We start from the raw sequence: 27,048 nt of genomic DNA, 5'->3' as shown, positions 1-27,048 counted from the left end.
GTCATTCTGTTCGAAATACCTCATTATGTTTGAGTTCAGAATATGCTATAAGATTTTACAACAAAGTGATGTCTAGGATATTGGGTGGTAGTTTTGTGGATCATTTCCTCTATCTTCGATAAGGCTAGAAGCTGAAGCAGTGAATTAAAATTTGTGCCACGGCTGGCACTTGAACCCAGTTCTCCTGCCCACTAGGCAAATGGGTTAACCCCTACTTCACTGAAGCAGTAGGGCTACCAAAGCTACATTTTGGGTTAAATCCTGCGTGTACCTCCATCATCAATAAGGATAGAAGCTGAAGCAATGAATTAAAATCTGTGCTGCAGACAGGACTCGAACATGGGTCTTCTGCTTACTAGGCAGATGTGCTAACCACTACACCACCATAGCATTGTGACAATATTTCCCCATTATATACAAGGCTGAGGTGCTATTCCAGTGCTGGAGAGCCTCAGCAATACTGATGACTTAAGAAGAGGAAATTGGGCTGAAGGTGTGAACTGAAGTTTGTGTTAGGGAGAACATTGGTCTAGGGTAGCCTGTGGTAGCCATAATGCTGTGATAATGTAGTGGTTAGCACATCTGCCTAGTAAGTGGGAGACTCCTGTTCAAGTCCCAGCCGTGGCACAAATTTTAATCTATTGCTTCAGTTTCTATCCTTATCAAAGATAGAGTTTAGACTCATATGTCTCCAGGAAAATGTAATTCCATCAGATCAGCTTCTACTATCCTTCTTGTAAATGGATGTGAACTGTGCTTTCTTCCAAATGCTGAGTGCTCCTCCCCCCCCCCCCCCCCCCCAACGAGCTCCTGTAGATTGTAGTTAAAAGGGGAGCTAACTCAGCCGCAAATTCACTATAGAATGTGATAGGGATGCCATCAACCCTGGAGCTTCGTTCAGTTTTAACGATTTCAACCGTTTCTTAACATCACTGACACTAACACTTATTACACTCATCTTTTCAGTGGAATGAGGATTAAATTGAGACAATTCTTGGTTTTTCCATTGCAAAGGAACATTTTAAGATGGAGTTAAGCACTTCAGCTTTTGCTTTACTACCCTTAATTTCAGTTCCCACCTCATTTGTGAGTGACTGACAGTAATCTAGATCCCAATAATAAACCCTTACATACAGCCAGAATTTCTTTGGGTTTTGTAAAAGATCATTTGACAAGATTCTGTTACAGTTAACATTCAAAGCTTCACGCATTGCTCACTTGGTAGCTAAATGCATTTCATTCAGTGTCTTTCTTTCTATAGCTCAGTGCTTTGTTTTACCTATTGTGCGGTAGTCTTTGTTTCTTTAGAAGTTTCTTTGCTGTGACTGAATCCCATGGAGGGTCCCTCATATTATGAATTGTTCATCTGGATACATATCTGTCCAGTGCATGATCAGTTATTCTTTTAAACTTGAGCCATAGTTCCTCTACATATTCCTGTCCTGTGCTAAAAGTTTGAAGTTCCTCATTGAGCTATGAGTCTACTGATAGTTTGCTGAAGGTATGTATATCTTTCTACATGTTTTAATTATCCTGTGTATTTGGTAAGGATTGTTGCCATAATCGTGCCATGCTCACTGATACCAGTCTTCATGGGGACATCCTCAAAGAGGTCAGGTATATTTGTTGTCATTAGATCTAATATATTTCCATCGTGAGTGGGGCTCCAATCTATCTGTTCTCGGTAGTTTTCAGAGAAGACATTTAGTAATGTTTTGCAGTATGTATTGTCACACCCATGACTAACAAAACTGTAATTTTCTCAATTGATTGTTGTTTGATTAAAGTCTCAACCAATGATTACAGTATGACAGGCGAACTTACACACGAATGAACTGAAGTTCTCTCTAAAGTTTTTGGTTAGGTCATGAGGTGTGTATGATGGGCAACAAAAGGATCCACTTACCATTTTATGCCCACTCCTGATACTGAGTCCTGCCCAAACAGACTCGCATGCAACTTCAGCTTCTATCTTGGAGGATTTGAGTTTCTTGTCTACTGTGACAGATAAGCCACTTGCATTTCCCATTAACCTATACTTCCAATGTACACGTAAATTTTCTACAAAAATTAGCTGGGTATTTGCTTGTCGTTAGTTAAGCTGCCTTGAGACATACTCACTTTCTAACTGTTATATTTGTCTTACCGCATTAAAACTTTAACAAAGATTATATCTTTTAATGAGTAGATTATGAAAGTGATTTAAATCGTTAAGTTTGTTCAACTGTGCAAAATATTGAAAATAAAAGTTTTGCTGCCTCTGGAAGACGTTAGCTTGGGAGACTGCAATATGACCTTGACCCATGAACCAGGATAGATGTTCAGATTACCAGCTATTCGTTGTAATCTAATTAAACTATAGATATGTTGCTTACAGGTCAGCAGCACATTCTGTTTTAGACCTACTACACCCTGTACACCACAACTGAGGCATCATGGAGGTGTTTGCATGAACATTATTGGTAATCTCCTTGTTGAAAGAGATATTCCACCTTTAAAGATACACCACCAACAACTCTTAATTAGTTATATGGTTAAGATATATTATAGACTAGAAAATCCCTGTTTCATAACATTTTTCCAAAACCCCAATATTCATCTCATTATGAATCACTTGAAAATGAGAAGAACAGCAGTTCTTTGGCATGGTTAGTGGGTTGTTTCACAACATTATAAATGCTGTTGACCACAGGCTTATTACACCTTGGGCATAGGAACTTGGTTCTGCTGTTCGTGCATATAGACAGTCCACCTCTCGAGTAATTGTTAACATGATACTAGCATCTAACTCTCAAGGAGTAAAAAGTTTTTGTGACTTCCAAGTGATGCTGAGAAAATTATTGGCACTACATGATCTCCCTTTTTTATTTAAAATTCTTCTATTTGCTGGAATTCTCATATACAAGTTTATATATTTAATTTACTCAGAGTTTTAATAGACAAGAAGAATTGCAAGCAGATAGAACAGCTGGCTAGTGCTTACTTCCAAGAAGTGAAATTTGTAGCACTACTGATAGATACATTTAAAAGTGTTAACAACAATATGTAACTTTTGGAAATTATAATACCTCCCTCAGGAAGGAAGGAGGGATAGGTTGTGGCAGGTAGGAAAAGAAGGAAAGATCACTTGGAGCATCAATTGAGAAAGACTCACCTATAGTGAGGATGCAGTACTATACAAAAACATGTAATGAAGTCATCAACATATAGTGCAGTGTGTTGTCATAAAAGATAATCAGAAGGTTTTAATATAGTATCACTTCAGAATCTGAAGCTTTTCGCCATTTAAAAAGATACCTCATTATTGGCACTGGCATCTCCTGACTTTCCACCGTCAAGCCTCCATAATTATTATAAAAACTGTTGTACCACATGTATATTTCTCATGTTAAAAACTTGTAGCATGTTAGTAGGCTTGGCCAGGACACTAAACTTGATGAGATTGTTCAGTCAGGACAATGGAATAGAATGGGACTTTGCTCATAGATGCACTATCTTTCCGAATCATTTTATGCAAACGTTTGTACGGTTCCTTTTCCTTTGAAAATACAGGATGGAATAATTACAATATTATGAGAAGGGTAGATCAGTGCTCACCATATAGAGGAGATGTTGAGTCACAGACAGGCATAACAAAAAGACTGCAATACATTTGAGCTTTCAGCCAAAAGGCTTTCTTCTAAAGCAGAAAATACACACACACCATCACACAAGCACAACTCTCACACACATGACGAATGTCTCTGCTCATTGCCAATGTATAGCAGTCTTTTTGTTGTGCCTGTCTGTGACTCAACATCTCCTCTATATGGTGAATAGCAATACAGCCGTTACATAATATTACCAGTAAGTCAAACAGGAAATGATTATTTTATATATTTCTCACTTTTATTTTATTTTTAAAGTGAATTATTGCTGTTCTTATATTTGTTCCTGCCTTATAATTATTTACCATATTTAATTTCATTTACTTATGTTTTGCTGTTAACTTTTTCCATGATTTACATTGCTTCTACCACATATTATCTATTTACCTTTACAGTGGTTTACAGATAAGCTAAATTTACATTTATTCTTTTTCTTTTCAACAGACTGGAAATCGCAAAGAAGCGGAAAAGTTGGTGAAGAACATCATAAAACTGGTTGTGAAGTTAGGAGTGCTCTACAGAAATGGGCAGTTCAGCAATGAGGAGCTGCATCATGCAGAACGCTTCAAACAGCGGTTTCATTCAACTGCCATGGCTGTTGTTTCATTTTATGAGGTATGTATATATCTAAAAATATACAGTGACAGCAGAACCTGTGTTCTGGTGGATACTTTGTATTTGTATGATTATCACATAACATCGAAGATGAGAAGGAGAAGAATGTATGAAAAATGTGACTAACCTTAAAAGAGATAGATTTTGGAAAAAGTGTTAAGGATGTTGTTCACAGTGATTCATTAATGTTAATTCATTCAGTAATTGTTTTTTGTAGACCTTGCCATGAAAAAGAACATGCAGGGACATGCTATGAGTCAAATCATGCACATACAAACAGAAGTAACTATTAAAAACTGCATTAATAATTTACTTTTGTTAAAACTGCTATAAACTATTTGTCCTTATTCAGTCTGCATTTTACAAAATATTGTAAACCCCCCTCCCCCCCCCCCCCCCCCACATACACAGAGGGAGAGAGAGAGAGAGAGAGAGAGAGAGAGATCCTCGGAATTCCAAACAGGGGTGGCAGCTGCACGGGCTAGGAATAAGATATACGGGTACGAGAGCCGGTGAGGTGCAGCGCACAGTGAGGGTGATGTGGAGACATGGATTGGGAGGGGAGACAGGAAAGGGAAATTGGTGGGTGGAGGTTATGGGGACAGTGGATCAGCAGAGACTGAGGCCAGGAGGGTAATGGAAGCGGAAGATGTGGTGCAAGGATCACTCCCATTTGTGTAGCTCACATAAGCTGGTGCTGGAAGGAAGGATCCAGTTGCCACGGGTTCTGAAGCAACCACTGAACTTGAGCGTGTTGTGCTCAGCTGCTTGTTGTGCCACTGGGTGGTAACTTTATTTTCAGCCATAGTTTGGCAGTGGCCACTCATTCTGGTGGGCAGCTGGTTATCACACCAACATAAACAGCTGTTCAGCAATTGCACCAGAGTTGGTATGTGTCATACATGCTTCATAGGTGGCCCTGTCTGTTATGAGACAGGATAAGCCTGTGACAGGACTGGAGTAGGAGGAAGTGCTTAGTGGATGGATTGAGCAGATCTTCACTTGGGTCTTCCACAGAGTTGTGATACCAGTGGCAAGTGTGTGGGAGCTGGAATGTCATAGCCATCACATGCCTATATTTATACTGCCTAGTGGCTCCCTTCCATCCTACATCTCACATCATCTGTCCTGCAGTTTACATTTATATTGTCTCTCCTTTATTGTCCATCCTCATCTGTTCCTACCTTTTTCTTCTCACGTCTCCGGGCCTGACCACCGTGGTCATGTGTGACTTGTGAGACCTTGTGGCACCAGTCAGGGCCATTTCAACAGTGTTGCGTGCTATTCTATGAACCACCCATCAACCAGATCACAGCTACAACACTATTCTAGTAACAAACCACAAAATTTCATCTCCAGTTGACCCAGCCCTTTTCACACATTGCTTCCGTCAGAATTTTATGTCTTTCCTTTTTGGTTTCCACACTGACTATAACTTACATGCAATAAACCACATACAAAAGGATGGAAGAAATTGTGGTGAGGGCAGTGACACGAGTTAAGTTACAGGACTATTTTATTGCCCTCGGCACAATTTCTTCCACCCTTTTCATTTCCTAAACTCATGCTTTGTTATCCAGTTCCCTTTACAACTATTTAAAGCTTTCAGTTGTCTATTTCCCCATGTCATTTCATATTTTCCTAGCACCATCCCAGCCTAAATGGACCCTGCTCCATCTATCTGAATCAGTTCAGAAAAGTGCCCCTTTTCCTAGCTGAAGCCCAGTGCCACAACATGTTCCTTAAATGCAGCCTAAGCCATAGAATCCCCCTGTCCCAAATACCTAACCATAAAAATCCCTTTTCAGGAACTGAGCCTTCCTTTCACAGTGATCTTATCTTTTCAAATTCTACCAGTCCCTATTCCTCACAAACCTGGTACTGCAAAAGCCCAACTCCATGGCACAGGCAATCCAGAACCATCTCTGCTCCCTCTGAAAAATACTGTTACTGTGCAATCCTGACTACATGCATCTTTTTTCCATGTTTGAAATCCTTGCCCTGCAACACCTGGAAGATCATCCCAGACATCAACTCAGTTAATCTTCCAACATACGGACATTCTACCCTCAACTTACCTATCCTACCCATAGTGAAACCCCTCACCAATCCCTCATAGCACCCAGATCTTGCCTAGCTGACATTTTAAATTTGCCACATCCTCCAAAACACTCTCCCTTGAAATTCAGAACCCAAACGGACCCAAAATACTGTTATTAACTTTCCACAAAAAAACTCAACCCCCCTCCCCCAAGTATTAATCCTATCCAAAGGTGTCACCTTCAGCCCTGCACCCAAGGTTAACCATGTGGAAACATCTCTTCTACAGCAAAAATTCTCTCCCATACATGCTAGCCAACCATGGGTGGTGTATCCGCAGTGACAAGAATTCTCTTGCCTAGTATGCTGAAAGTCTCACTAGGGACTCTACAGACAGGCACTACCCCCTCCCCCCCAAACCTAGTCTGCAAACAGTTTTCTCATGCCACATGATCACACTCCCCTAATCCTCCCACCTCCCCCAAGAATCAGCTACAAAGAACTGTCCCCCTCATCACCCTCACCTATAAAACTGAACAATATCGTATGACAGGAATTTTTGACTATGTATCATCACACTTGGAATTAAGGGAGTTTCTACCCAAGATCTTTCCCACTCTTCCTAAAGTGGTATTCCACTGCCCTCCCGTCCTACGTCCTCTCATGTTTTCTTTCCATTGCATTTATCAGCTCGCTTAAGTAAAATCATGAACATGAACATTTCTGCGTATGGCTGTTAACTGATTTCATTTGGTTGCAATGGGAAGTTTGCCCAATTGTCATTTACATGTACATCTATATGGCCTGTAGCAAGGAGTACGTCGTGTACCATTACCATTACCATTTCTGACTCACCTTCCTTACCCATATCGTCTTTGCAGATGTCATTTAAAAACAATGATGTTTTGTTGAAATTATAACCAATAAAATGTATTGATACCCACAAAGAGATTAGCCCACACTGCTGGAATAACAACAACTCAGAATCAAATTTGCGCCCCCCAAGATTCCGTTGCTGACCCACAAATGGTCTTGACTGAAGTAGTTCTCATTTAAGGGAATTCAAGTTTTCTCTCTCTATTTTTTAATTGATGTTTCCTGATGATACAAATAAAATGAAATGAAATGATCATACGGCATTCATCGTCTGGAGTTCCCACATGGGTAAGTTCGGCCAAAAAGTTAAGAGTCTATAGATAGGGGTCTAAATCAAACACAACACTCACGGCAAAGACAATTATCGAATAGGAAACAACTGTGATCTAAAAAAACTCATATTACATAATTCTAAACAATTATCAATGATTAACAATATCATTTCCAAACAGGTAACTCACTGAAACGGATAAGCTGATTTAGAAACACTTGTATAAATGCTAAAAAAAATATTTTTTGAACCGCATTTTAATTTATCTTTGTTAGCATGCCTCAACAATGTATTCTAAATGAAATATTATGGAACGTACCATGGCTTATGTTTCTTGAAGGTGAATGTGAAGTTTATTAGGATTATTGGTAGCATTGCCACCTCACCAATTTTTGACAGGATTGTCTACATATTAGAGTACTGTCCAGGAACCTTTGTGCTGAATTTACACTTCATGAGCACAAAGTGAAACAGTGATATGTGGCTTTCCTCCCTCAGGTGCTAAACATGGTTCAGAACACACAATTTCCTGTTAAATTGGATATTATTGGGTAGTGAAGTTGCCAGCAGCACATTTCATGTCCAGCTTGAACATTTACGAATTGGAAATGATCATTGTTCTGAAAAGGTGTTTTGTGCTTCCTCTGATGATGAAAACAGTTCATCAAGTTTGTTCTCATGAAAAATGTTATAACAAAGAACCAAGAAGTTTCAACAAAAATTGGTTAGAAAACAAAGATTTTTTCACATGACAGATGAAAGAAAAAGACTTCACAGCAAAATGTGTAAATTTGCCCCATCATGTTTGTGATCAAATTTCAATGAAGAAAAGTTGTAGTGGCTCATCAGAAGACACAAAAACACATTCTGGCACAACAGCAGTGCCACAAAAATAAAATTGGCCAAGTGCTAGTACGACTCACACTCTCAGGGTTCCATACAAACTTAATTATGTATACAGATAGTAATTCTATCCGAAGAATCGAGAATATCTACAGTTTTGATACTGGCAAGATATTGGTCCTTGGAATTCCATGAATGTCGTATGATATAATTATGAATTAACAATTTTCAGATTTTTTTTCTTTAACTGATACTATAAAACTTTGCTTTTTGACAAATTTCATAATTCTATGTCAGTGGGAAGCATCCTATAACTTTTGATGAGTGAGTTTACGAGTACAAAAAACGTGACCTAATTGGCCATATCTTTAGACTACACTGACTTGTAAGCTTTTATGCTGCCAAGGACCACATACTTTAGTATGTGACATAAATTTCATCTTCGTACATATACCCATTCCAGAGAAAAAGGGATCTTAATAGACAGACAGACTGACTGACAACAAAGTGACCCTATAAGAGTTCCGATTTTACTGATTCATGTATGGAACGCTAAAAACAATCACAACTTTCTTTGTGAAGAAACATATGTCCAATGTCATGATACGTGCTGAAGTTGCATCTGTTTATCGCAGTGTAAAACATGGTCTTAGCTACAAGTCACAGGATTGTCATTGCATCATTCCTTGTTTCCAGATAGTAATACTGCATCTAAAATTTCGTGTGGAGAACTAAGACAACAACTATATCGAAAAAATTCTTGGCTCATATAGTCATGATGAGCTTCATAAAGTTTTTTTTTTCTTTTTTTCTTTTTTTGTGTCCTCAGTCACTTCAAACCGAGGAAATATAAAACTGCAGGATACATCAGAGATTGCTAGATTTTTATGAAGACTCCAAAGAAACCCACAAAGATATTTTTCATGGAATAGAGAACATTAAAGAATCCAATGTCTTTCATCTTAACCAAGTGAGGTCCAACAATGCTGACAGTGCTCTAGTGAACTATGGCAAAAAAATCTGTTTTTGTCTTACTGAAAAACAAAAATCCATTGACTTTGAGAGCCAGTTGAAACTGCCTCATCATAAATTTATAATACCGTAAAACTTGGTCTTAACACATTTGATTACGATGCTCGAGTTCTCAAAATTGACAGTGAATTTTGTTTCTCTGTTCCACATGTTCAGTCACTGAGAGAATTTTAGAGTTAGTGGAGATGTTTAAAATGGCACTCACTACATCCTGCAATTGACAGAATTGTATACTGCTGGCCTACCAGCAACTATTTTATTTCAGAGCTTGAAAAAGATTGTTCAAGACTGATTTGGTAGTTTGTGGCATCAAATGTGCAGCATGACACTGAAGATACTGAACTTCTTTTCCTGAAAGCTATTGGTTTTCTGCGCTGTATTTTGCCCCAGTTTGAAACTGCCATTAGAAAACTGGAAAACAGCTTAGTTACTTCAGTTGAGTTGGACTTAATAATAAGCTACCTTTAGAGCAACCTTAGATAGCAGGAAGCAAGATAAACTATTAGGAAAGAAATATAATGAAGCTGTGGAAGAAATAGCAAATCACAGACGTTGAAAACGAGTCACAATCTTTTTTGACGCATTGCATTAATTATTTGTCACAAAAATATGACTTTTATGAGAACAATGTGTTCAGTCTTTTTGCTTAAGGAACAGGAAGATTTTCATCTGCAATGGTACTGTGTTTTAAAGGTTACCAACAAATTGAATTTCACCCTCGATGAAGATCAGTTATGCAGTGAATTCTGTGATTTCCAGAAGGCATAATCTGGGCATGACAAAAAGTAAAGCAGAAGACCAGGTTTGGGTAGATTTCTTTAAGCAGCAGACCACAATTGACATCTCCCATTCTCAGTTGCTTAGTGTACGTTACACATAATTTCAGTTCCTGCCAGTAAATCATTTGGTGAAAGAATTTTCAATATGATCTAGAACCAGCGATCAGAATAAAGAAACTGGATGTCCAGGGCTGTGGTGAAAAGAGAACTTCCAATAAAAGTGAACTTTTCTGAATGTTGTGGTGAATTCCTGAATCTTCTTAAAAAGGAAAAGGGGGGGGGGGGGGGGGGAGTGCAGTAAAGGACTTCTGAAAGCAGCAAAGAACTACACAAAATAGGCATTCAAAAATACAAAACAGTGGTCATGTTACTTTTGGACATTTTCTTCAAGATTTTTTTCTCTGTGTTTTTTTGTCTAGACTTTGAACTGGACTTGTTATATATTGCATTTAAATGTTCATTAAAAAATTCATTCCTTGTTTAAATGGCAAATCTGTACATTACAAGTAAGAGTGAAAAAGAGAAGACTTTCTCTTTTATTTTTGTGTTAACACAATATTAAAACTACATTTTGGTATGTTTCGAAATTATACATACAACAAATTCAGTACATTACTAATGATATTTATTGTAAAATATTAGCATTTTCTTCACTTCATTTGATTGAGGCTTTCTTGAAAGATGGCATCCCTAGTTACTAGTGTTTCCGATGTGTAGTAATAAATGATAATTTGTTATTGTGTGTCTTATTATATTTACGTATTTTATAAAGAGGATAGTTAACTTGTTCATTTAGAGAATAATACTAGAAATTTAGGATATTAGATTTTTAAAACAAAACTGCCACCAAGTAAAAAAAAGATTAAGTGGCACATTGATTTCCTGCGCAAGTGCACATGATATAGTTGTCATATTTTTTTCCACACTTATTCTTATTTCATATTTCAGGTGGATTTCAGTTATGATCGTATGTATCTTCTAACTGCCCTGGCTGAAGCTCGTACAGCGCTGGGTTTACTGGTTGGACGTCACCTTACTGACAAGAGCATCACACGAATTGACTCAATTTTCAACTTCTTTGGTGATCCCCAGTTCCTCGACACAGTATTTCGACGAGATTCTGAACTTCGGCCAGAACTAGGGCGAGTGGTTGAAGACATGAACCGAGCAATGGATGAAGGTGGCATGTAGTGACTGTGACATTCCCTTCTGGTTGTCTGTCAGCCTCAGGTAGTTGTGTGTGCACCAATAAAAGTAAAGGTACACTAGACTGTTGGGACAGCTTATCACCAGCGATGAAGATTATATACCACTAGCTGGAACAAATGAATCTATTGCTTATTGAATTAGTACCACATGGTGTTAATATTGCCATAAATTGTATCAGCATTTTTAAATATCTTGCCAGGTATATACATTGTGAAAAAGAGGTTGGTTTTTGCAAATTTCTGTACTACCTCTGTAGAAGTACAGAATTAATTTTTCTCCCCAAAGATATGGCCTTGTAGGCAGCCACATTCCATATCATTGTTGTAGAGTGGTATAGTTGTCTGCTGAACTAAGTAGCATGAATGCAGGTCCCAGTTCTTTTGCTGTGTGCTTTGATTTTTTCAAATAACTCACTAATGCATCCTCACATCCTTCTTACATTTCACTGGCAAATTTCACAAAATCAGTTTGATTTTGCTTAAAAAATTTGCTAAAGTTTTATAACTCAGTAAAAAAATCTACGAATTTCAAAATGTTGCTCAAAGCTTGTTTTTAAATAGTCTGTAATGACTCATTTCAGCTTTGTGTAAGAAAAAGTACTTGAATAAGAGGGCTACAGGTAAGTGAATACTTAAATCACAAATGGAGATACAACTGGCAAAGAAAAAATATACTGAATATGGATTCATCAGTTTTTGAACCCACCGTATGATTGTCACAAGTGAAGTTATTTGTCACTCCTACAACTACAATAATTGTCATGTTCTGAATTTTGCACCTAGTTTTCCCCACAGTTCGAGCTATACTTCCCAGATAAAAATTTGTGTAATATAACATTTCATTAAAGAACTTACAATTGTACATAAACTAATCTACATGCAATCCCTATACAATATCAGCACCTTTCATTGCAAGAAGTCACTGCCATATTTTGAGAATTTATTTGATTATAAAGTTGTGTCAATAAACAAATATTTGCTGCATATATTTTGATAAACTATTTGACTAGTCTTCTAGTAATGTGCACATCAAACTGTTTATGCACTGTGTCATTTTATAAAAACCTCATACAAGTCACTGCCTTTGTTTTGCTGATGTTTGTTCAAGCAAGTGAAATTCACAGAGAAATGAGATAAGATAAATTTATTAGAGTAACTCATAAACGTGTAAGATAACATTTTGCATCTGTTAATTTATGTACATACATATCACAAATGACCAAGGTACATCCAAAGTTTTGTAATGCATCTATACAATGTAACCATGTAGTATTATAAAATGCATTAAATAGTTTAGAAGTGTCAAAAGAAACAAAAAAAAAAAATACTTTCAGAAAAGGTATGTATCTCAGTGAAACAATAGGAATCTGTTTGATCAGCAACATTGTGCTAAAGCCCTGTGGACATTTTGAATAAAAGTCTTACACTTTCACAGTTTTACAAAAAATTACAACAGTTAACCAAGGCGCGCGCGCGCGCGCGCGCACACACACACACACACACACACACACACACACACACACACACTCTCTCTCTCTCTCTCTCTCTCTCTCTCTCTCTCTCTCTCTCTTTCTGCTAATTCTACTGCCTGTCCTATCTTAATATCTGGTAATGCCTTTGTTTGAAAATATTTTCTATGAGTGTGCTTACTTTCCATCTCCTAGTGTAATGGCATTGGACTAAGAGAGCTTATCTTGCATGTATGAAAATACAACCAAACATGGGAAACACTAGCTGGGATAGTTTTCATATCTTACAAGTTAATTTAAAAACCTTACAACGATATAGGAATGCATGCTCATTTGTGATCCTTGCTGTAATGGAACTGCCCCACTCATTTTGCTCATTGGTAGTGAAATCAAGTAGTATGACACAAGTAGCTATTTGTTTTCCAAGTTGTATGCATCCGGTTCAAAGCATGTGTGTATTCTGCTAATATGTAGTTGTAACTCCTGATCACTCCAGTAAAGAAGGCAGTAATTTTTAAATACCTTCCTAATTCCATTGACTCTGTTAAAAATCTAGTTAAAATCGATTTGAATAGAATAGTCACATGTATCGTGTAATATTGCAGACATCAACCCATTTTATTTCATAAGCATGCAAGTAAGAGACTACCTTCTGGAAACCAAATGGTGCACGCCATTGGCCTTCTGCTGCTTGTACTGATGACAGATTTGACACTTGTCATAACTACAGGCATAAATGAATTCTGTAGATCAGCTAACCAAACATCAGTAAAATTTTATTCTGTCAAAAGATACTTTGTAAACTACAGTGAAAATTTTACTTTGCTGTATTTGAGACTTGATGAAATGATATGCATTGTGACATAATAATAAGAGTGTAGCTGTCCTTTGTAATAACTTGATTTACTGTTTACGCACCATTCACGTTATAAATTGGGGGGGGCGGGGGGGGGGGGATTGAAAGGGAAAAGAAAGAACAAAAATTATGAACTTCAAAATTTGATGCTTCTATTTTACGAGGCTCAAGGGGAACAAATGGTTGCTGGTACAACAATGCAATAGCTATTTTTAATTAACTGTTAAAGCTCATGCAGAAGCATAGTCAGATCTAGATTTATGTTCCAAGATATACAGGATATTTTTTGTGCTTTCTTCATCTGTCAAATGAATTATTGTTAAGCCTAGCGACTACAGTGTAGAGGGGAGTGCATATCTTGTACGAAATTGTATTACTATGTCTATAACTATTTATTATATTTGATCCTGCTTGTTATCAGGTGTAGTACACAATGCACATAGTTATTTTTTCCTGTATGTCTACTCATTAATGTAATGTAACTGTTATCCTTTGTGCATATTATATTACTCCATACCTGTGACCATATACAAAATGAAGGCAGTACATTCCACTTCCATTCTATGCTAGTGTTTTTATAGTGCAAAGTTACGATTTTTGTTAAAAATAAGAATACAGGACCCGTATACTGGATAACTTCTTATTAATATGTCACTTTCAGCAATTTCAGTAACTTTAAATTGCATTTTCAGCTAGTAAAGACAAAATAAGATACTATATTTTGATACTGCACTTCAAAATAAGACAATAAAGAGTCCGCAGACGGATACTGTTCCACATTGAGAAACAGGCTTGTAAAAATAGTAATTTCTTTATAAATTAATATTACCATAGACCATTCACATTAATTTTCCTGTTGCAGTTTTTACTAACTAAAATCATTGGAACAATTTTGAGGTCTATGATGAATATTTACATAAAAAACTGAAATAGAAAGCTGAAGTTAAAAGCTTGAAACTTAGATACAAGACCAAAATAAAATATTATACTAAGTGGGCAAAATAAGGTAACAGAGAAGTGATGCTGTAACTTTCATATCCTTTGAAAGTATAGCATCTTTATTGTGGATGTTTCTTAATATCTCCCATCAAAATACCTTTGATTTCAGTTTTATCCTTTTTTTAGTAGTTTTGTTCTTACACGGAAACATATTTTTTATTCTACTTCTCATTGGTCTAAGGCATCTTTGTATTTTTAAAAACAAAACCATTACAGAACATTCATAGAAAAGTTCTTATTGATTCCATTTTTATGAAGCTTTTAATTAACAACTCATGCCAATTACTCAGGCAACCCTGATCATCAAATGAATTGTAATGCACAGGATAATTTTCATAGTGGTACTCTTGTACATAACAGTAACACACATTGTCATGCCCAATTTTGACAGTTACTACCCCAGTTTATTTGGGGATGCCACTAAATCTGTTAACATGTTGCCAACTTTGACAGAAACAGTATAAAAATGAATGGTGTAGATGCCATTACGTAAAGCCTTTGCTGCTCCTCGTAGACCTCGCATCAGCAAATCAATACAACACCATCAGTCTCTTAGTGGAGTTGGCAGCTATCACAGCACCTAGTCTTTGACAAGGCTACGGTCGTAGGGTATATACGAGGATAATCCCAAAAGTAAGGTCTCCTATTTTTTTTATAAGTACGTAGACCTGTTTATTTCTACAGTGGTTTATATCAGTTTACATCTTGAAAATTTAGATATTTTTCAATATAATCACTATTTCTGTCAATGCAATTTTGTAGACGCTGTGGCAGTTTTCGTATGCCCATGTCATACCAGCTCACTGCCATGCTGTTCAGAAAGTTATGAACCTCTTCTTTCACCTCGTCATCAGAGCTGAATCGCTTTCCGGCCAAATGTTCCTTTAACCTAGGGAACTGGGTGCCCAGTCAGGACTATAGGGTGGGCGGGTGATTACGTTCCACTAAAACCGTTGGAGGAGAGCAATGGTTTGCCGGGCGATGCATGGGCAAGCGTTGTCACGGAGAATGTGTACGCCCTTCCTCAACATTCCTATTCTCTGGTTCTGAATTGCCGATTTGAGTTTTTTCAGAGTCTCACAGTACCTGTCAGCGTTAATTGCGATCCCAGCGATTCTGCTCCGACGACGAGGTGAAAGCAGAGAATCATAACTTTCTGAACAGCATGGCAACGAGCTAGTATGACATGGGCATACAAAAACTGCCACAGTGTCTACAATAATGCTTCGACAGAAATGGTGATTATGTCGAAAAATAGCTAAATGTTCAAGCTGTAAACTGATGTAAACCATTGTAGAAATAAACAGATCTATGTACCTATAAAAAAATAGGAGACCTTACTTTTGGGATTACCCTTGTATGTAAAACACCAAGTCAACCAAAAAGTTTGAAAATCATCCTGTGAATAATTGCAAGCAAGTAATTTTTTTTAGCTTTTTATGCAGTTCCTACTACCAAGAAAACTATGTAAATAACATTGGATGTTATGTTTCTTTCAGTAATTGAATGGAAGTGAAAATGCTGTAAAGGAAATATGTATGTTATTCCTAGAGGCATAAAAGATTGTTTGTTGTGAATGTAATTAATTGCTCAATATTTTGTTACTTATGTTGTCAACACTGGTCTATATACCGAAATACGTATGGAATTTTGTAATGCCAACAATACCAAATCATTTTCGCTTTTATTATTTATTGGCTACGTGCTCCACAAGTTAACTGACAGTTTTCGAGGACGAATTTTATTAGTGTGCTAAATATCAGTGTACACTGAAAACACTTTAGCACTGCTTCTAGTGTGAAGATCCATATTTATACATTTGACCAAAAAAAGACCATATCTAGTATAAGACTCTTTTGTATGAAAAAGTGTATCACAGTAATCTCACTATTGTAATGAATGTTTATAAGTCTGGTAGGATGCTTGTAAATGTATGATATTTGTAAACTTTTGTAAAGCACTGTTTGTATTTTATTGTTATTAAACCAGTCAGTTAAAAGTTATAACTTCTGACCTGAAAGTACAGGGTGTTCCACATAAAACATGCCTCATGCTTGAGATTCTAGTAACAATGAACTAACAAAAAAAGAATAGGTAATAGTAATGTTCAAAAACATGTAGTTCCCTGTTTATAAGAGATGCTGGAAGTGGTGGCCACGGGCATCCAGGTATTGCTGACTTCATGTGAAGCAATTCAATTAGTGATGATTAATTGGTACATGAGGTGTACATTTTATGTTGGACATCACTCAAACCTTACACTTCCCACAGCAGATTTGCAAAACTCATAACAACTACAAAGTAATGCTATGCTCATTAAACTTTTCTTTTCCTACTTTGTTTGGCAATAGTAAGGTGCAGCAAAATTGGGGGAGGGGGGTAAAGGGAGAGAAGAAAATAGCATCAGACACTCAGCCACTAACACCAGGACAGCAAAGATCCATTGCTTAAAAACAGCTTTCTTTTTCACATTTCCTGTAAATTAGCAGTGAAAATAAGAAATAGAAACTATCTCCCCATGAGGAGAAATGAGCCTACAAAAATGGGCTTTAGTTCAGTTACTGGATTTAAGAATAAGCAGCCATTATGGCGAATCTTCATCATGTGATCACGCAATGAAGCACAAACTGAACACCTACCTACTGAACACCTAATCGTGCAGACATTTTTAACATAAAGCATGCATTTACCAACTCAGCTTTGTGAAGTAAAAACTTTGCCAAACAAAGATCAGTATTTTAATAGGATGGATAAAAACCGAAAACTAGGCCAAACGAAGATCAATATTTCAGTAGAATAGATAAAAAAAATGGTGATAAAGAGTGGCACGAAAAAACACAAAAACATATGGAAACACATGATATTTTGGAGGCAGTGGCTCCTTCTGGCAGAAAGATTCAAGTGAAAGGAATGGGGATGAAGAAAAAGGTTTAGGAAATGGGAAGAGTTACAGAAAAGTTGGCCAAAATCTTGGATCAGGGCAGACTTACTGGAGGGGATAAGGAAAGACCGATCAATAATTGTTATATTATAATAGTTGACTTCATAATTTTACTATGTACTAATTGCACAATCTTTTAAATATTTATATGATTTGTAGGTTTCTGTACTGACTTCTCAAACCCTTTTCTCAGGTACAGTTAGATCTGTCAAAGCTTCTAAGTCAATGCTATCAAAAGATATGACCATTTGTGACATACATTGATACTCTACATCTACATCTACATCTACATCTACATCTACAAGGATACTCTGCCAATCACATGTAAGTGCCTGGCAGAGGGTTCACAAACCACCTTCACAATTCTCTTTTATTCCAATCTCGTATAGCGCACGGGAAGAATGAACACCTATATCTTTCCATACGAGCTCTGATTTCCCTTATTTTATTTTTGTAATTGTTCCACCCTATGTAAGTCGGTGTCAACAAAATATTTTCGCATTCAGAGGAGAAAGTTGGTGATTGGAATTTCGTGAGAAGATTCCATCGCAACGAAAAACGCCTTTCTTTTAATGATGTCCATCCCAAATCCTGTATCATTTCTGTGACACTCTCTCCCATACTTCGCGATAATACAAAACATGCTGCCTTTCTTTGAACTTTTTCGATGTACTCAGTCAGTCCTATCTGGTAAGGATACCACAGCGCGCAGCTGTATTCTAAAAAGAGGACGGACAAGCGTAGTGTAGGCAGCCTCCCTAGTAGATCTGTTACATTTTCTAAGTGTCCTGCCTATAAAACACAGTCTTTGGTTAGCCTTCCCCACAACATTTTCTGTGTGTTCCTTCCAATTTAAATTGTTCGTAATTGTAATTCCTAGGTATTTAGTTGAATTTACGGATTTTAGATTAGACTGATTTATCGTGTAACCAAAGTTTAACGCGTTCTTTTTAGCACTCATGTGGACGACCTCACACTTTTCGTTATTTAAGGTCAACAGCCCCTTTTCACACCATTTAGATATTTCTTCTAAATCGTTCTGCAGTTTGTTTTGATCTTCTGATGACTTTATTAGTCGATAAACGACAGCGTCATCTGCAAACAACCGAAGGTGGTTGCTCAGATTGTCTCCCAAATAGTTTATATAGATAAGGAACAGCAAAGGGTCTATTAACACTACCTAGGGGAACACCAAAAATCATTTCTGTTTTACTCGATGACTTTCTGTCAATTACAATGAACTGTGACCCCTCTGACAGGAAATCACAGATCCAGTCACATAACTGTGATGATATTCCATAAGCACGCAATTTCACTACGAGCCACTTGTGTGGTACACTGTCAAAAGCCTTCCGGAAATCCAGAAATACGGAATCAATCTGAAAACCCTTGTTAATAGCACTCAACACTTCATGTGAATGAAGAACTAGTTGTGTTTCGCAGGAATGATGTTCTTTAAACCCAGGTTGACTGTGTGTCAGTAGACCATTTTCTTCGAGGTAATTCATAATGTTCGAACACAATATATGTTATAAATCCTGCTGCATATCGACGTTAACGATATGGGCCTGTAATTTAGTGGATTACTCCTACTACCTTTTTTGAATATTTGTGTGACCTGTGCAACTTTCCAGTCTTTGGGTACAGATCTTTCATCGAGCAAACGGTTGTATATGATTGTTAAGTATGGAGCTAATGCATCAGCATACTCCGAAAGGAACCTAATTGGTATACAGTCTGGACCAGAAGACTTGCTTTTATTAAATGATTTTAAGTTGCTTTACTCTCTCATTAAAAACTTATGCCTACTTCTCCTTGACGTAGAATCACACAATTTGCAAGAAGAAAGGTGTCACAGGACAAGTAATGAGGGAAAAAAACAGGAAGTTGTTAATTTGTAATTATATCAAACAAACTGTTATTTCTTTTGTCATTTGTAATCCCACTTCAAACTTGAAATTAGCTTTCTCGAAAGTCCCGGAATCCCTGGGACTGAGATCTTTTCAGTATCAATGTCGATAATTCAAAAATAATTTAAATTCTCAATTCCTGGAAAGGATTGACTGTCTATGTACATAATTAAATTGGTGGGGGACCCTTGGTGTTAGAGTTCTACTAGCACCTGGCCAGTTTTTTAAGAAACCTTTTCTTACACAAATGTCAGTGAAACGAGAGAGAAATTGGATTTTAAAAAATCATTTTAAATGCATCTTTTCCGCATGAAGCTATTTCTCATTTGAAAAAAAAAAATTAAAAAGTGTCATTTTAGATTAGCCAATGTCACCCCCTTGGGCATTATCAAGTAACATCACAAAATATAATGCTATATATTTACAGTGTGTCTGTATACAGTCTCCTTTATAGATTGAGCTACTCTTTACTAAATTTCCCCAAGAAACTAAAATCGACCATTTGTCTTCCCTACTACCTCCCTTATGTGCTTAATCCATTTCATACTGAATTGAAACATTGCACATGCATATTTTATTGATATGACTGTGTCAAGCAGCACACTACTACTATATTAGAACAATATGGAATTGTTTTTCCTACCCATCTGCATTAACTTACATTTTTCTACATTCAGAGCAAGCTGTCCTCCATCAAATCAACAAACAATTTTGTCTAAGTCAAGTTGTATCCTTCTACACTCACTCAATGATGACAACTTCCCATACACCACACTGTCATCAGCAAACAGCTGCAGATTGCTACTCACCCTGTCCATCAGATAATTAAAAGTATACAGAGAAGAAGAGCAGTTGTATCACACTTTCCTAGGGCACTCCTGATGATATCCTTGTCTCTGATGAACACTCGCTGTCGAGGACATTAAACTAGGTTCTATTATTTAGTAAGTCTTTGAGGCGCTCACTCGCATAGCTGGGAATTCCTAATTCATACGCTTGGACCTTCATTGACAGTCTAGAGAGAGGGGGGGGGGGGGGGGGGCGTCATGTCAAGTGCTTTCCATTAGTCTAGGAATATAGAATCTGCCTGTCGCCACATCACGTGAGAAAAGGGCATTGTGTTTCATAAATCCATGCTGATTTGTGGACAGAAGCTTTTCTGTTCCAAAGAAATTTCTTATATTCTAACTTGGAACATATTTAAGAACTCTGAAGTAAACTGATATTAAGGATATTGATTTGCGATTTTGTGGGTCCTTCCTTTTACCCATCTCATATTCGGAAGTCGTCTGCATATTTTCTTTTTTCTCATTTAGCTGTACAACCTTCCTGTATGAATGATTTCTTTAACTTCAGCTTTCCTTTTGCTGTCTTCTGTTGCCACAGCAGACTGGTCAACGAGTGACTGAATAGAAGCCTTCCATCCATTTAGGGATTTCGTGTAGGACCAGGATTTTCTCGGGTTCTCATCAAGATCTTTTGCTAAGGTGTGACAGTGGAAGTTGTATGCTTCGTGCATCGATCATTTTACATATGCACGAGTTTCTTCTAACTTTTGCATGTCGTAATTTCTGCGCTCTTTTTTGAACTGAGGGTGCAACAGTCTGCTTCCTCAGCATTTTCCAAATTTTGTTATCAAATAACTGTGGCTCTTTTCCGTCCTTAATCCACTTACTCAGCATGAACTTCCCCAGGGTGTGATTTACAAAAAGTTTAAACTTTGTCCATAATTCCTCTACATCAATCATACTCAACCTAAATGATGTTCATTCATTGTCTTAAGTCAGATGCTTGCAATTACTTATCTTCTCCCTCTAGTTAAGAAAGAGGTATACAGTTGCATGGAGAAGATGTAGTGCTTCCATCATTCCTTCTTACTGTGTTTAGTTAGATAGTCATCCTCAGCATGAAGCCACTTGAAAGTGATAAAGTTGATCTATGAAGAACGTCATTCGAAACGTCGCAGGGCTCTTCGGTGATTCTGAGTAGTTATTGCAATGTCCTTGGTCCACCAAGGCACTGGCTGGCAATGTAGGGGAACCTGTAGAATTGGAGGGGGGGGGGGGGGCTGTAGAAAGGGGAATAGCAGTTCCAGTGGCATGGGTAACTACATTGGAGACATCTTGCACAATGTTGTCAGTACAATCTGACAAGGAGGTGGGTGAGAGCGGCAAAAGTAACCGGAGGCTCGCAACTGTCACTTCGCTCTTCAAAGCACCCTCTGTATTGTAATTGGTCATTCTAGCAGTGACAAGGAAGCAACAGTATCGAAAGTGGTAGGCGTTACAAAGTTTTGATGTAGTGACTGAAATAGCACAGCCACAAGGTTGAGAGAACACATCATTATCAGGTAGCTGGAAAGGTGCCGTGGGGAGAAAAGGGGGGGGAGGGGCACAGTTGTTAAGCTGGTCTGTCAGAAAGCTCCTACCAGACAAAGTGATACTCCTTCAAAGGGTGCTGTGCACTGAAGTCCTGTAGCCTACCTGGAGGTAAATAAACTTTGCAAATGATAACCGCTGAGGTTGTTTGCACCCGCACCACTATTACTTTCAATGTGGTACAAATGGGAATCCACTAACTGATGAAATCTGTGCAACCAATGTACAGGCTCCTCCAGATGCCCTCTCAGGGCCACAGGGCCAGTATGGTTCCAACAGAATGCACAATAACCACGAAATGTTGTGGAATAGTTATCAGTGAAGTGCATTCCTTGTAGAGCAATGCAAACTGCAGAAGAGGACGACGTAAGTTGTAGTAGTTCTGACAGGTGACAAGCTACAGTTCCACTTAATGATCGTGTTACTGCTGCCAAAGTTAGGCATGAAGGGGCCACAGGGACCAGTCATGCCCCAGGATCATTGCCTAACACCAAAGGGAATGGAACCCCTTAAATGAGAATTGGCTCAGAATCCGATTACATGGGGGATCTGGCACCTCCGGATTCACCAGAGAAGCCTTGTTCCCATTCTTCTTCTTTTAGTCCTTTGGTGGCTGGGATTCTTGTAAGGGACTATCCACAATGAGTGTAGGAACAAATGAAGAGCAGGCATTCCTAGGACCCACAGACCGCAGTTGCTTCAGGCACTGTCTGGTGTCGGCCCTCTTGATCCGTTTCCAGGGAAAGGAGTCCCATGAGAGAGCCCTGTCACCATTAGAGGCTGCAATAGGGAGCTGTTCCTCAGACCGGATGCAGGTAATAGTTCCCAAAGAGAGGAGGGTGGTGGGAGAAGTAGTTAGGAAAAAAAGAGATAGTGGGTGTGATGACTGTGACTTTTGCATAATAGGTCATATCAGTACGATGTAGGGGTTCATATTTTGTTGTGCCTCGGTATACAACACAGGGTCACTATTAGGTGTGTGAGGGAAGTAATGAGACAGATTTTTTTTATCTAAGAAAAGTTTTTATTTTTTCAAACAATATTGTCCCCTTCAAAGTAGTTCCACTCAACAGCTATACACACCAGGGGAATTTTTGTTCCCAGTCTCAGTAGCAGTGCTGAAAGGCATCAACTGGTTGGGGGCTTTTAAATGTTGGTCACATTCTTTTGAATCACAAGGACTCAGATCAGGTGAATGGGGGGGGGGGGGGGGGGGGGGAAGAGGGCTGTGGAACAACAGGAATGTCTTTTGAGGTCAAAAATTCCACGATGAAAGTGGCCGTCAGACATGAGGCGCTTTTGTCATGATACAGCATCCACTTGTCTGCGATCTCACTTGATTTACACATTTCCTGAGCATTTCATTTCATGGATATCTTGGTTGCAGTTTGTTCTGAAGGAACAAATTCTTTATGCACGGGACCCCTACTGTCAAAAAAGCAAATGAGTGTTGTTTTCATCTCTAATTTGCTCATTAAAGCTTGCTTTTTTTTTTGCACAAACCTTTTGCACATGCAAAACTTCAGTCAAAATTTGATGTAGGGTGAAAGTGTTTTAAGTTTAACATGACAATATGAATTATGATAGATTGCTACTCATCATAGCCATTGAAGAGCTGAAAGGCATATTACATTCTTTAGTTATTGCACAAAGTCCATTAGATGAAAAAAGACAGAGAGAGAGAAAACACACACACACACACACACACACACACACACACACACAGAGGCCATATCATATCTGGGTGCTGAGGTTCCACTGGGTTGAGTAGTGACCTTGGCCAGGGTAGGAGTGCAGAAGAGGCAGGAATAGGGACAGATAACATAGCAGGGATATGGACAGATGCTGTAGAAGCATGAAGGGATGTGGTTGGGAAAAAATGGGGGCCTGCTAGGTGAAGCATTGGGATTGCTAGGCTGGGGTGGGAGGGGGTAGGTATGGAGAAATGACTTTGCAGGTGAGTTGTTGGGACAGGTACGTGTGAGGCTGGAATAGGAGCACAGGATGGAAGACACACAGGTGGAGGACAGGGACTAGTGAAGGTTGAGGCAAGACCGCAAATGTGATTAGTTTCAGGACGAGTTCCTACAGTTTGTGTTGGTGGGGAGGCTCCTGATGGCAAAGACTGCTACTCATGCATGGAGCATGCCATGGACAATAATTGTTGTATTAAATTACAAGAATGCTTTGATTGCTTAAGAGCTACTAAGGAAATTAGAAGAATCAGCTCTTGGAATCTGATGTTTCAGAACTATAGGAGCTTTTTGGCAATGGCATGTCAAGATGCAGCTGGTGCTGCTGCCAACAACATTTTTTACAATGATATGGAAATTATAGGAACTTCAACAGTTCTTGTCCAGACTTTAGGCTGAGCTGTTCCAACTTGAATGCCCACTTGTGGGCAGCCAGGCACAGGTGAGTAAACAGATGATGCACATACAGTTCAGCAGATGGGCCACAGCATAGGGGATCATGCTGCCCTGGCCAAGTGGCAGCAATCACCAAGTAACGCGCATATCCACATAGCGTGTGCAATAGGGTCACCTGGTGGGCTGTATATATTACACATGTCTGCCTGCGGGCAAACTGAGAACCCCAGCCTTATGGGGGAGTTTTGGAACAGCCTGCCTTAGGCACTGCGGATATGGAGGAACAGTATGATGTCCATGGTATTCATCTGAAAGATATATATTTTAAAAAATCCCTGTACAAAAGAAATAACTAATTCAACTGTTGCTATCTTTCTGTTGACAAAGCTCAGTACATCTAAGTACACAGTAGTAGTATTCAAAACAAAGATCCTGAAGAAATAGACCTTTTTACCAGTCATTTGAATAGAGCCAGTAGAAAATACAGTTTCCCCAGTGAGATTATGAGCCTCTTTCAACTTGCACTGGATGTTGTTCTTTAGCGTCTCACATCCTAACTTTTTATCAGCAATCAGTTCAAATTGTTTATTCATCCAAGTCCCCCCACACAATGCTCAATTGTCCAGCACATATGCTTATTTCTTCCCGAATGCAAAGTCTGTACTTACCTGTGCACCCTGATTCATGTCTCACAGCAACCAATCTTATCTATTGAAATGCATCACACACCTCTGTCTACTACAGCTGACTGGTATTATTCACAGGATTGCTCAACACTCACTACCAAGACATTTATGTTCTCAAAATTTTGAGAACCATTCATAGTCAATAATAAATACAAGTAATGAGCAAAAATATTTCATTGGATTATGATATCACAGTTTCCTCAAAATTAAGTATTCAAGACCTCAACAAGTTTATTATTTGTCTCAATTAATAGCCGACTTGTACCACACTGATATTTTGTCTAGATCAGACTTGACATTATTTAACTGTAATTACACTGACAGGCATCCACATTATTCACAAAATGTCAGATTGCAAGGAATATTATCCACTAGCTCATTTACACACAACAGGAAAAGTTATGGATCTGTTATGTTTCCTTGAAATGCACACAAAATTCACTTGTATGGGGAAGGACTATTTGCACTTGCATGATGTGCACTGCTCTCATGGAAGTCTTCAATTCAGTCAAATACCTACTTGTGTCCTATGTGAATGTACTTTCCTTAATAGGCATTGGAGTAATGAAAAACTAACAGCCAAGACTAAACCAATAGCCAAGAGTCAAAAACCTACGAAATCTAGAAATGTCACATCATCTTGATTACCTCTGTCCATAAATGGACCAGCAGTTCTGAGGCTATGTTTAAATATTTAAATCTCAGCCTTAGGAGAAGGAAAGTTGCTACTAACCATATAGCACAGATGCTGAGTCCCAGATAGGCCCAACAAAACGACTGTCACAAATAAGCTTTCAGGCAACAACACCTTTATTTAAAATAAATGACACACACACACACACACACACACACACACACACACACACACGACGACAGTCTCTGGCAGCTGAAGCCACACTGCAAGCAGCAGCAGTGTTTGGGATAAATAAGAGGCTGGTGCAGGGAGGGAAAGGGATAGTAGGATATGGGTGGGGTGGGGGGAGGGGGGGGGGCAGTAAAGTGCTGCTGGGAAGCATGCAGGGACGAGGTGGAGAGAGGGTAGGGCAGCTAGGCGCAGTCAGGGGGTTAGACGGAGACCAGGCGAGAGGTGTGGAGGATTAGCGGAAAAGGAGAAAAGTAAAAAGACTGCATGTGTTGGTGAAATGAGGGCTGTTTAGTGCTACAATGGGAACAGAGAAGGGGCTGAATGTGTGAGAACAATGACTAATGAAGATTGAGGCCAGAAGGGTTATGGGAACATGTGATATATTGCAGAGACAATTCCCACCTGTGCAATTCAGAAAAGCTGGTGTTGGTGGGGAGGATCCATATGGCACAGGATGTCAAGCAGTCGCTGAAATGAAGAATGTCATGTTGGGCAGCGTGATCAACAACAAGTTGGTCCACTTATTTCTTGTCCACAGTTTGTTGGTGGCCATTCATGCGCATAAATGGCCACCGAAAAAATGTGGCCAGGAAACAAGTGGACTACCCTTTATCTGAGCACACTGCCAAATATGATATCCCTGCTCCCCACCAGCACTTCACTGTCCCCCAGCCCCAGCCTCCCCCTTACTCCCACCCAATTTCCACTCCCATCGCTGCTCGCAGTGTGACTTCAGCTGCCACAGACTGCAGCCGTGTGCAGTAAAGTTTATTTATGGGTGTAGGTTTTAAACAACCCATGACAATGCAATACGTCTCATTAAGCACCACATCTATGTTTCTGGCATGGCTCGACTTGGAACACACCAAACATGCATATTCAGCACTTGAGGAACACATGGCTAGTTCTCACACTGTAGAGGTGATCTTCGCATGTGGTACTCATCAGTATCCGCAATGTTATTTCTGGCAGACACTTTCTGTTTCATGTTTAGGTATTATTTCTTATACGTACATACTGTTCAGAGTCACTCCTTGATATTTCAAAGCCAAGAGCAATTCCCTATTCAAGACCACTTCCTTCCCAAATGATATGAAGGGTTCTAGCTGTTTGCTCCTGAGCTGGAGTACACCTTGTACTAATTTCACAAAAATGAAAGTTTTATAAAGCAATTGCAGGCATATTGTTGAGTCAGAAACGTGGACAATGGTAAGGAGGTTGTGAAAAATTTAATACTGAAATTTTGCACTGTATGAAGCCTATA

General features: G+C 38.6%; 1 protein-coding gene and 1 non-coding gene across 3 annotated transcripts in view; one reads left to right on the top strand and one right to left on the bottom strand.

Annotated features, from left to right (window-relative positions):
- LOC126412256 (tumor necrosis factor alpha-induced protein 8-like protein) overlaps nucleotides 1-16,620 on the top strand; it is a 951,546-nt gene extending 934,926 nt beyond the window's left edge. For both annotated transcript variants that reach the window (XM_050081759.1, XM_050081758.1), the window contains 2 exons: nucleotides 4,092-4,262; nucleotides 11,052-16,620. In XM_050081759.1, coding sequence (XP_049937716.1) covers nucleotides 4,092-4,262; nucleotides 11,052-11,294 — 414 coding nt within the window. In that variant the 3' untranslated portion in view covers nucleotides 11,295-16,620. The remainder of the gene's footprint in view (nucleotides 1-4,091; nucleotides 4,263-11,051) is intronic.
- Trnat-agu (transfer RNA threonine (anticodon AGU)) lies at nucleotides 319-390 on the bottom strand. The gene has a single exon. It is a non-coding gene; the product is annotated as a tRNA-Thr (tRNA).
- Nucleotides 16,621-27,048: the final 10,428 nt, after the last annotated feature.

This window comes from Schistocerca serialis, chromosome 7, assembly GCF_023864345.2.
Source record: "Schistocerca serialis cubense isolate TAMUIC-IGC-003099 chromosome 7, iqSchSeri2.2, whole genome shotgun sequence".
NCBI classification, from domain to species: domain Eukaryota; kingdom Metazoa; phylum Arthropoda; class Insecta; order Orthoptera; family Acrididae; genus Schistocerca; species Schistocerca serialis.
The sequence above is the reverse complement of the archived record's forward strand: the minus strand, read 5'-3'. Positions and strand labels throughout refer to the sequence as shown.